The sequence below is a fragment of the Myxocyprinus asiaticus genome, chromosome 10 (genome assembly GCF_019703515.2).
Source record: "Myxocyprinus asiaticus isolate MX2 ecotype Aquarium Trade chromosome 10, UBuf_Myxa_2, whole genome shotgun sequence".
NCBI lineage: Eukaryota > Metazoa > Chordata > Actinopteri > Cypriniformes > Catostomidae > Myxocyprinus > Myxocyprinus asiaticus.
In genome coordinates this window covers 5,002,444-5,014,542 of record NC_059353.1, presented here as the reverse complement: position 1 = coordinate 5,014,542, position 12,099 = coordinate 5,002,444, and the positions used below count along the sequence as shown (strand labels likewise).

Sequence of the window (12,099 nt, the reverse complement as noted above, 5' to 3'; positions counted from 1 at the left end):
TATAGTAAAACCATGGTCACTATGAGGATCCTACAGTATTACTGTAGTAAAACCATGTTTAATTGTATCAAAATGTCTCAGTTACTGATGTAACCTTGGTTCCCTGAAAGGAGGGAACAAAACTCTGCATCAGTAGCTGATGTTGTGGGAGCTCCTCCTACAGACCTGATGTTGAAACACTATCCCATCATGACAATTTGATTGGCTGATGATGCTTGGTGCTCCGCCCTATGCATGCTTCATTGCAGGTATTTTCAGAAAGTGGAGGAACAATAAACCATATGGCTTGATGCCTAGACAGAGACATTAGCCATACTAGGTAGTGGTCCAATGTTTCAACACATCTTCTCACTTAGTGGGAAGAAGGGGAGCAGGGCAGTCACATGGCAAGGGGTTTGGTACTATGACACTAGCCAACAGGGTAGTATAGCATTGCCCTCATGCTCCCATTCACACCAGTAAGAATAGAGAAAACACAGCTGTTGTCTAACACCTAATACGACAACACTAACCAAGTGGTCAGTAATCACTGGATAATCAATCCTCTTCTTCTGTGAAAATCTAGAAAGATACATGCAGGTTATAAAACCTGGCAAAGGTGTTAGGGGAAGCCCAACCTGCAGCCAGACACGTCTTCTAGTGACACGCCTTTTGTCCATGCCCAAATTAGGCCACATTCCTGGTGGAATGAGCTTTAATACCCACAAGACACTGTATGCCTTGCGATTTATAAGCAAGTGCAATGGCATCCACGACCCAGAGGGAAATTCTTTGCTTAGAGTCAACAATCCTCTGGGAACAGCCTCCAAAGCAAAGACATAGTTGTTTCAATACCCCAAATTGTCTCGTTCAGTCAATGTACATGCGTAATGCCCTCATAGGTCAGAGCATGTGTAGTCTCTTAGCCTCATCAGACTCAAAGGGAGGAGAGAACAAGTTGGATAGAACACCTGCAGGGTAACAACCTGAGCCCTAAAGAGTGTTGCCAGCACTGTGGGCACATAACCCTCTCTAGGCTTGAGAATGGCCTTTGACAGGCCCGGTCCAAACTCTTAGAAAGAGTTGCTGACCAAAAGGCCCTGAAGGTCCTCAAAACATTTTACTGATGCCAAAGGAGTAGCAGCAAAGTCTTCAAAAGATTATGCGTATGCTTAATGCCTACAGTGGCTCAAACAGGGAACCCGTAAGCATGTTAAACACCAGTACTAAGCTCCAGACTGGGATGGAAGCGGAATGAAATCTGCTGTCCAGAGGGTATTTCCCTATAGACTTCAAAGGTCAGGAGTGGTCAATATTGAAGCGAAATCAACCTTGACTTAGGATACAGTGAGTCCTGCATCCAAACGCATTAAGGAGAGTATGGTCTGCACAGGGCATTGCTTTGGGTCCTCATCCCTGGAAGAGCACCAATCAGTAAAGAGTCGACACTTTAAGGAATACAGCCACCTTGTTGAAGGGGCACTAGCCTGTAGTATGGTGTTTAGCATCGGTTTGAACAATCATATTTTGTTATACAAGCCCCATTCTGAGGCCAGACATGCAGTTTCCAAAGCCCAGATCATTCCTCAAGCCTTCAAGATCAGATTTGTTGGCTTAAACAGCAACTAGGAGGCGAAGTTGACTGTGTCGCCAAGCATAATGAGGTACCATCGGGCTTAGCCATCACTGGAGAGGTCTCATCCATAGCAAGCCTAGCAGGGTAATGGTAGCTGCAGCAGCCATAAAGCCCAGTGCTCGATGGTACTGACAAAACGGCAGGGTTCTCCCCAACTTGAACCTTGTGAAGTGTAGGAGAATGGACTGCACGTGTTCATCAGTCATGATTACCGAGTTAAGCTCCATTCTTAAGGAAACTTGCTGACTGGCCACCAACATGCTCTTTGTCCAGCTGACCTTGAGGCCCCAATGTATGAGCAACAGGTCTCTGTGCTCGCACACTTGTACCTTCGATTGAGCTAGAAGCAAATCAAATTTGAGGTAACATGGCCACCGCTCAGCTTCTGCAGAGTCTGTGTCGAACTGACACATTTTGTACATGTGGTAGGACCTTTAATTGGAATGCAGTCCCCTGTAGGGGGAAATCTAAAGAATGGCCTCCAGCAAGGGGTTATCTGCACATACAGTATGTGTCTTGCAAATCACTTTATGTCTAGCATGGGCCATAGCCCACCGACCTACTTGGAGACCAGAAAATTAGCAGCTGTAGAAGCGATTCTTTGCCTTATACGCCAGTACTTCCTCTATTGCATCTTTGGCGAGGAGGTATTATAACTCTGAGCATAAAATCACAGTGTCCCACACTGTACGGTGAACAACAGAACGCCTTTGAGGTGAGGCGGTCACCCTACGAACTGAAGCAAATAGCCGTGTTCAACTTTTGGTCAGTTCCCAGCTGGAGACCCACTTGCGAGTCAAATGCGATGTGTGTTGAGTTTCATGTGTTCGCCATGAACACAATCATTCTCAGCAAGATTTGTGTCAGCGAGGGCTCAGCTCAGGCTATATACAGTATTCATACTGAACCAGCAAAACGCTTAATATGGAGAAAAAGGAGGTAGGAATGCTTGATCCTGCGACAAAGCCTCCTAAAATCTCTGCACTCTATATCCCATTCTCTCGTGTCTTACTCATACTCTCCCTCCGGAGCTGCAGAAGAGCAAGCGGAAGGAGAGGGGAGCAGCTTCGGCTTTCAAAACAAAAGAAAGCCGCTAGAGCCAAGCACTCACAGTTAACGCAATCAGTCTAAATGAGTACTGCTAGAAAACAGCGCTCATGCCAGTGATTTATTGCTCTCAAGGTGGAAAACCATTGTGAAACATTGCTGGTTTAAGAAACGTGTTTCAGCAAGTGACTCTTTTAGTTTTCTTCCAATATACTTTTTAAGGAGTCCAGTGTAAACACTGCAAACCTGGAATAGTTCAGCTAGCATTAGCTACTGACACAGTGTTGAAGTTACCTTCTTGAAAGGGAACAAAATATTACATTTAAAAAAGAGGGTAAAGTCCCTTTAAGACTGCACAGGGTTTAAGTGAATCACTGAATCATTTACTGTATGTGAACTAGTTTATTTACATGAACCGTCCAAAAGAAAATTAATTGAATTTCCCAACACTAAATATAAAGGAATCGATAATTTTTACCAGTTTATTTACATGAACTGTCTGAGCCAATTCACTTAAATAGTTAGGTTTTCCCAGCACTACATGAGAGAGAGAGAGAGAGAGAGAGAGAGAGAGAGAGAGAGAGTGACAGCGAGAGGACGGTTCAGGTGAGTGCGATGGATTACTCCCTCGGTTCCACTGCTGTGTTCAAAATACAATGTGACAAATGTAATGTTTTGTGATGCTACAGCACTACTCAGCAGAAAATGTAGCGCGCTACTGGAAAAGCTTTACTACTGTGAAAATAGTGGAACTACTGTCACGCCACTGGAAAATGCAGTTAGTAGCATTGCTAGTAACGCTTTACAATGAGGTTCCATTTGTTAATATTAGTTAACAACATTAGTATAAATGAACTAACAATGAACAATTCTTTTTCATCATTTACTAATCTTGGTTAATGTTAATTTCAACATATAGTAATATATTTTTAAAATCAAAAGTTGTGTTAACATTAGTTAATGCACTATGAACTAACAATAACCAATTGTATATTTATTAACTTCAACAAAGATTAATAAATGCTGTAAAAATATAATGCTGTAAAAAATATATTGTTCATTGTTAGTTCATGAACCTTAAAGCATTAAACAACGCTAATGAATGGAGCCTTACTGTAAAGTGTTACCGCATCACTAATTTTAGTTAACTACTCCTCAACACTGAAAAAAATATGTAGTAAAGATCATTGTGCCAAAAACAGTCAAATTTTAGAGCTTCTTTTTTGCTGCTGTGCCTTTAAGAAACACCGCCTTGACATGTAAAATGAGCAACAACATCGAACATGATCGAGTTTTTAATCCTTCAATAACAGCCTCTCTGCTTTATACTGGGACACATTTACAAGGCAATCCACGGCAAATGTGCTGCTCAAACTGTTCCGATTAGCTTAAAATGATCAGGGATCTTGTTAAAAATAAACCTCAGCCACTCATTTCTAACACTGGGATTCTTTAGAAGGAACTGCAGAGAGGCAGGTGCTACTCACAACCAGAAACAGCACAAAGTTTGACATCTATCCTACTTTCTCCTTATTACCTCACTTTTCAATAGGTGTATGTGTTGATTTGGGTGGCATCTGTTAATGTATTAATCTCGCTGATGAGTAGTTTTGCAGCTTTGTTTCAATAAATGGTCTGGACTGAGGAGAAGTTTTGAGTAATGAAAGTTACAGGATGTTTTCATGGTACAATTAACACTTTTATCTCCAAAAACCAATTAACATTTGATTCTTCATCATATAACCCATTTAAGCCAACAAAAATTGGAAAAGAGCAGACCTGAGTCAGGCGAAGGTGCTGACCTGGAGGAAGTTGTATGAGCTGTCCTCCTCCTGCAGATGGTCTGTGTTGATGGCAGCCCACTCTAACACCAGATGAATCACCCTGCGTTTGTTATTGAGTGTGTAATCCATCTGCTCCTGTTCACTGCCCTGAGATGCCTCAGCATGATAGGTGCATCAGCGCTAAGGACTTTAGAAATCAAAACCAAACCTCAGTGATTCTTTCACTCACCTTCATGTCATTTCAAACCCGTATGACTTCCTTTCTTCCACAGAACACACACACACAAAGGTATATATATATATATATATATATATATATATATATATATACACACACACACACACACATACACACACACATATATATATATATATATATATATATATATTATATATATTAGGGGTGTAATGGTACATGTATTCGTCCCGAACCGTCACAGTACTGACGTCATGGTTCACTGCATGCAGTCAGACGAAGAATAACATCTGAGTCAGTCACAGGTGATCCACTCCAATCCAGAAGGGGGCGCATGCGGTAATGCAACGCTGTTTGCTAACCACCACAACAGGAAAAAGAGCACAAGAAGAAGAGACCATCTATGCACCAACCCAAAACAAGAATGGCTTCTCCTAATGCACAAGTTTTATTTTTCATTATTCTATTTATTTTTTACTTTTATAACACGAGATATGCTTTTCAGTTTTGTAGCTGATTGTGACCAAATACCTTTTGTTTTTTTATCAACCCAACAAAAAAATATCGCCTATGCAAGAGTGCATTCTGTTTACTGCTTAGTGCTTAATACACTAAAGGAGGCTGTACTGTACCAACTACCTCAGGTGGGACTAAATGCCACTAGGTGGAACAAACTGTAATTTGCACTACTGTCTGTTCAAAATAAATGAAAAGAAACCTAGCATTTGTGATTTGTTGCTTTTTCCTGATGTACCGAACTCGTATCGAACTGTGACCCCAAAACTGAGGTACGTACCGAACCGTGACTTCTATATACACACACACATACACACACATACTGGCGGACAAAAGTTTGGGATTTTGCTGTTTCGGAAGGAAAATGGATCTTTATTTGTCCAAAGTGGCATTCAACTGATGTAAAAAACTATTTGAAAATAGTGATTTTTTTATCAAATTGTTGGGCCTCATGTATTCAGATAGAAGACAAAGGCAGGCCTAACACTGTCGTAAAACCTAACTCAGGTCCACATACCAGGTCATAAATCTTACTGATAAAAACCACGCCAAAATCAAACAAAGGGAGTCCAAAACAGACTACAAATCCCATGAAGCCTTGCTCACTAAAGAATCGAACTCTCAACTCCTATTGGATGAGGTACACAACAGAACGGCCCTCAACCATGACATCATCAGGAGTAGAAATACCTCTGAAATGCTTCCGGGATTTGCTTCCAGCAACTTTGCTCGCTGTGCGTAGATGCAGCTCATCGCTGCTCTCAGGTGCAGCCTTGTGGCACAAGGAAGTAACGTCCGACTTGAAACTGTGGACATACAATCTCCATCTCGCTGGACGAGTTGAGATTACTCTGTGTTCCACCGAACACTCTAACGGATCCGAAGGAGACCGCCGAGACTGCCTGCAGAAGTGAAGAGATAAAAGATTTCTCTTCCATCATCAATCAAGTCAACGTTGCTGATTTCTCCACCAGCCCGCCGAGAATCAGCAGCCATACTGCCCGCCGACAGAGCGAGGAAACGGCCTCCCGCCATCACCCGAGCCTCGATGAACCGAGTCTGAGTTAAAGGACGGATGAACACACATTCTGCATCCTCATGCGATTCAAGTAAGAGGTTTATATTTGGGCAGAGATAGAATATTATAGTGTGTTATTCTTGTGTATCAAGGTTATTGCTTGTACAGTCTACGGACCACCGAGTCCGCTCATTGCGGCTAACACTCAGGGTATTAATTTTCACGAATGAGATTTGCTGTATTGTAGTCCAACCACATTGGACTGTTGTGCATTTCCGCCATCGTGGGTGAGACCGGCACACTGAGTTTATCCATTAAAGAATCAAAGACCGCGGAACGCTTTACGAGCCGTCCACCTGAGTGATAAACTAACAGCTGCTTTCTCTCCCACGATCGCGAAATCGGCTTTGGGACCGTCACTTTATTCTCTCTCTCTCTCGTACTAACCACACACACACACACTCTCACACACACACCCTCACGTGTTATAGGATTATTTTGATTTCCATATCTAATCATATCACTGTTTAGTTTGTAGTTGGAAGTTGGAAGTTTATTGACGCATTGTATTAATTATTAATTGATATTACTGCATAAATAAACTTTGTTATACTTCAAAGAGAAATGTTTTGGTTTGTTTTGCATACACCTGTGTCATGCTGACGGGATGTCAGTGCTCGGATTCAAGCCTTCATTCATTATTTTATTCCCGAAAATCGATATTCTTCGGATGTCGATTTTCCTAAGAAAACAATCTAATATTGAGACTGTTATACTATCTGGTTATTAGTCCCTGATTCCAGGGTGGTGCCCCGTCAATATTAATCCTTATTAATATTCTATTAATTTTTGATAATTGATAATTATCTTTGATGATTGTTGAATTTGAATGATCAATAAGCTAGTGTTAATTTTAATTAATGTTTCATCGATGTTAATGATTAATGAATATTTTTGATAATTGTTGATTTAAAGGATTAAAAAAAGAACACTGATTCTCATCAATGTTCTATTGATTTTAATAATTAATAATTATCTTTGATAATTAATTATTGCTAATAACCAAACCCGCTCCTAAACGTAGCGCACTACATTTACTGGAGCCCCATATGAGGTTTTAATGAGTTAGATTTAATTAATTAATTTAAATATTAATTAATAACTAAAGAAATAATTATTAATTATTTCTGATAGTAACACTGATCTAAACAACCAGTAAAGCTCTACAAAATCTAGACAGGCCCCATTTCCAGCAGCCATCACTCCAACACCTTATCCTAATCATGCCAAGAGTAATCATGATAAATTGCTAATTTGGTACTAGAAAATCACTTGCCATTATATCAAACACAGTTGAAAGCTATTTGGTTAATGAAGCTTAACATTGTCTTTGTGTTTGTTTTTCAGTTGCCATAGTATGCAATAGACTGGCTTGTCTTAAGGTCAATATTAGGTCAAAAATGACAAAAAAGAAACAGCTTTCTCTAGAAACTCGTCAGTCAATTATTGTTTTGAAGAATGAAGGCTATGCAATGCTTGAAATTGCCAAAAAACTGAAGATTTTCAGTATACGCTACAGTCTTCAAAGACAAAGGACAACTGGCTCTAACAAAGAGATGAAGAGTCTACGCTCACTCTCCCCTGAGTTCTAATTACACGCACCTGCACATCATCAGCGCTCTAATCAAGGACTGCATATATACCCCGCTCTCACTCACTATCATTGTCTATTGTCATCAATGTTATACCTGAGACTACAGACTATTTGTTGGTACTTACCTGTTTGCTACTTATTATGTTCCATGTTCTCCTTGTCTTAGTTTGTTGTTGTGCATTCCCATGTTATATCCCCGGTGTTTGGATGATCCTGTGTTGTTTACATTTCCTGAAAGGCTCAAAGGACTTAATGTGAGTTACCGATCATCTGTACTTTGTTACACAACCCTGTGTGGATCTTTCTCACCAGACTGTTATCATCCCATCTGTTCCTGGATAATCTCACCTGTCGTTTACATTGTTGAAACACTTCAACTGTTCAGTAAACCCTGCTACTGAGTTCATCTCTCTGCTTCTGTGAGTTTCTCCATGACAGAAGAACAGACCAACCTAATGGACTCAGCAGGGACTTCCAATCATCGACCAACACAGACGAGTGTTATATTAGAGGAGCTGGTTAACAAACTCCGTCGAGTTGTATCACCATCTGGGTGCAGCGGAAGATTGCAGCAGATTCCTGTTGCAGTGTTTGCTGATGCTCGAGATGCAATCTTAAAGGTTCGTTACAGAGAGCGAAAATCACCTATGTCAACTCATTACTTACAGGGCGTGCATTGCAGTGGGCAAACACCTTGTGGCACAAGAATGTACCAGTCACTCAGTCATTAAACGCCTTCCTCACACACTTTAAGGAGGTCTTTGGATTACCCGTTGGTGATTCGTCGGTGAGTGAACAACTTTAGCATCTCAAACAAGGAAAGAAATCTATTACAGATTATGCCTTGCAGTTTTGCAAGCTTGCAGCCGTGAGTGGCTGGAATGAACCTGCCCTGCTAACAACCTACCGACAGGGACTAGAACCTTCGCTGCGACTGCAGCTGGCAGCTCATGACGACTCCATCGGCCTCGAAAACGTGTGTCCCAGCGAATGAAGACTTGCATCAGTGAACAAAATGCTTTGTGATCCCCGTCTGCACAACATAATCCACGCCCTCCAGAATCTGTGGAAGAACCCATGCAAATTGATTCATTCCGATTATCCCCACTCGAGGGTCAATGGAGGATACAAGGACAACTATGTTTGTATTGTGGAGCTGGAGGGCATGTGATCGCTGAATGTCCAGTTAGTCCCTCATGACTAATGGTGAGTCACACCTCTTCCTTGCCTTTGATACATGCTCCATTGTCAACTATGGTTTCAGTGACTAGTCCACATGTCTCTCTCTCAGCCAAGGCCCTCATTGACTCCAGGGCGGCTGGCAGTTTTGTCTCGGAAAAACTCTGCCACCAGCTCCAACCCCGATCTCCATCCACTCAATAATTGGAAAACCTCTGGGAAAAGGAATCATCACACATCGGACTCAGTCAGTTATGCTTCGAGTGGGTTACACACATTCTGAGGAGATTTCATTTCTGATTCTGGAGGGTTCCACAGCTGATGTTATCCTGGGACATCCTTGGTTACAACTACATTCACCGCAGCTCTCATGGACTACCAGAGAATTTGTGGCTCGGGGTAAGGAATATTTCCACAGTTGTTTACAACTTCCCCATCCTGTATGTTCCAGCAAAGCTTTGTCTGTGTTTGCCACTTCTGTTGAGAATCCTGCTAATGAACTTCAAGTTGACGTACTCCAGGAATATCATGCTTTCAAGGATGTTTTCAGTCCACAACAAGCAGCCAGTTTACCACCTCATCGACCATGGGATTATGCCATCGACCTTATGTCAGGATCACCATTGCATAGGGGATGGATCTACCCACTTGAACTTCCTGAGCAGAAGGCCACGAAGGATTACATTGATGAGGCTTTGAAGCAAGGTTACATCTACCCTTCTACTTCCCTTGCCGCTTCCAGTTTCTTCTTCGTGGCCAAAAAGGATGGAGGTTTACGACCCTGTATTGACTACCATGCATTAAACAAAGTGACTGTCAAGTTCAGGTATCCTCTTCCCCTGGTCCCAGCAGCTCTAGAACTCCTAAAAGGAGCCACTGTGTTATCCAAGCTAGACCTGCATAGTGCCTACAACCTTGTTCGTATCCGGAAGGGGGATGAGTGGAAGACTGCTTTTGTGACACCAACTGGCCACTATGAATATCGGGTTATGCCTTATGGCCTGGCTAACACCCCCTCCATGTTCCAGAGCTTTATGAACGAGGTGTTCCGGGAGTATCTTCATTGATTTGTAATTGTCTACATCAACGACATCCTCATCAACTCCCGGAATGAGATCGAACATTGTCAGCACGTAGCATCTGTACAAGAGAAACTTAGAGAACACCAGCTTTTCTTGAAACTAGAAAAGTGTGTTTTCATCAGTCATCCATCCAGTTCCTTGGATACATCATTAGTTCCAATGGCGTGGAAATGGACCAGGGGAAGGTAAGTGCAGTGCATACCTTGCCAAAACCTACCACCATACAGGAGCTTAAAAGATTCTTAGGGTTTGCAAATTTCTATCGACGTTTCATATGCAACTACAGTCTTGCTCCATTAACCTCTCTGCTCAAGTTTAAACCCAAGTCCCTGATCAGAATCAGTCTGCCTTGGAGGCCTTCCAACACCTGAAAGAAGCATTCATGACAGCTCCCATACTAGTCCATCCTGACCCGGAAAAACCATTCATTGTGGAAGTTGATGCATCCACCTCCGGCGTTGGAGCTGTGTTGTCCCAGCGGCAGGGGGATCCACCCAAGCTTCATCCATGTGCCTTCTACTCACAGAAGCTTACACCGGCAAAGCAAAACTATGACATCAGCAACCGGGAGCTGCTCGCTATCAAATTGCCGCTGGAGTGGCGTCACTGGCTGGAGGGATCACGTCATCCGTTCCAGGTCATTACAGATCATCGCAACCTAGAATCCCTAAGAGAAGCTAAACGGTTGAACCCCCACCAGGCCCGGTGGGCCTTGTTCTTTACTAGGTTTAACTTTTCTGTATCTTATCGTCCAGGGTCCAAGAACACTAAGGCGGCTGCTTAATCACGACTGTATGTAGCAGAACCTCCTTGTGGAACACCGGAGTCCATTCTACCTCCACCGTTAATCGTCAGTCCCATCCAGTGGGCTCTGGACGGGAAGAAACTGCTCCGCCTGGGTGTCCTGAAGGACGCAGACACATCCCCTCATGCCTTCGGACTCCCCTCATCACATCCGTCCACTCCTCCCTGGGCTCTGGTCATCCTGGCTACCATCAAACCCTCTCGCTTCTCCAAAATCGCTACTGGTGACCTCGTATGACTCCATACGAGGAAGTCCAACGATACATTCAAGGCTGCCCGGAGTGTGCCGTCTCTAAATCTCCATGCCATCTTCCATCTGGTAAGCTCCTTCCTCTGCCCGTTCCTCAATGCCCCTGGTTACACTTGGGGGTGGACTTTATAACTGATCTACCTGCCTCAGATTCCTTCACCTGTGTATTAGTTGCTGTTGACAGATTCTCCAAAGCCTGTCATTTGTTTCCTATGAAGGGTCTCCCCGCAGCACTGGAAACTGCAGAAGCCTTATTCCATCATGTCTTTTGGAGCTACGGCCTCCCAGAAGACATAGTGTCAGACCGTTGTCCCCAGTTCATCTCGCGAGCATGGAGATCCTCCTTCTCTCTCCTGGGGGTATCAGTAGTTAACATCCACAGAAAAACGGGCAGATGGAGCAGAAGGATTCAAGAGACTGGCCGTTTCCTGCGAACCTACTGCCATAACCACCAGAACAGCTGGAAACGTTTCCTACCCTGGGACAAGTACACACAGAACTCTCTCTGTCAACCAGCCACCAGACTCACCCTGTTCCAGTGTGTGCTTGGTTTTCAACCTCCCCCTGTTTCCCTGGTCGGGTGATCCTTCTGACATTCCTGCTGTGAGCCACTGGTTCGAGGAGAGCGAGAGGGTCTGGGACTCAGCTCAAATCCACCTGTAACAGGCAGTTCGGCACCAGAGGAGCCAGGCCGATGCGAGAAGGTCAGAGACTCCTACATACCATCCTGGGCTGAAGGTCTGGCTCTCCACTCGGGACATCAGGCTCCGGCTGCCTACTGTCATAGATCCACCGGGCTCTCTCCCTCACTGCCGACTCTACACTCACTCTCCCCTGAGTTCTAAGTACACGCATCTGCACATCATCAGCACTCTAATCAAGGACTGCATATATACCCCGCTCTCACTCACTATCATTGTCTGTTCTCATCAATGTTATACCTGAGACTACAGA

At 43.3% G+C, this 12,099-nt stretch overlaps 1 protein-coding gene across 2 annotated transcripts in view; it reads right to left on the bottom strand.

Moving 5' to 3' along the window:
• The window catches only part of LOC127446825 (rap guanine nucleotide exchange factor 4-like), a 176,170-nt gene that overhangs the window by 19,214 nt on the left and 144,857 nt on the right, over nucleotides 1-12,099 (bottom strand). For both annotated transcript variants that reach the window (XM_051708088.1, XM_051708090.1), the window contains exon 18: nucleotides 4,465-4,615. In XM_051708088.1, coding sequence (XP_051564048.1) covers nucleotides 4,465-4,615 — 151 coding nt within the window. The remainder of the gene's footprint in view (nucleotides 1-4,464; nucleotides 4,616-12,099) is intronic.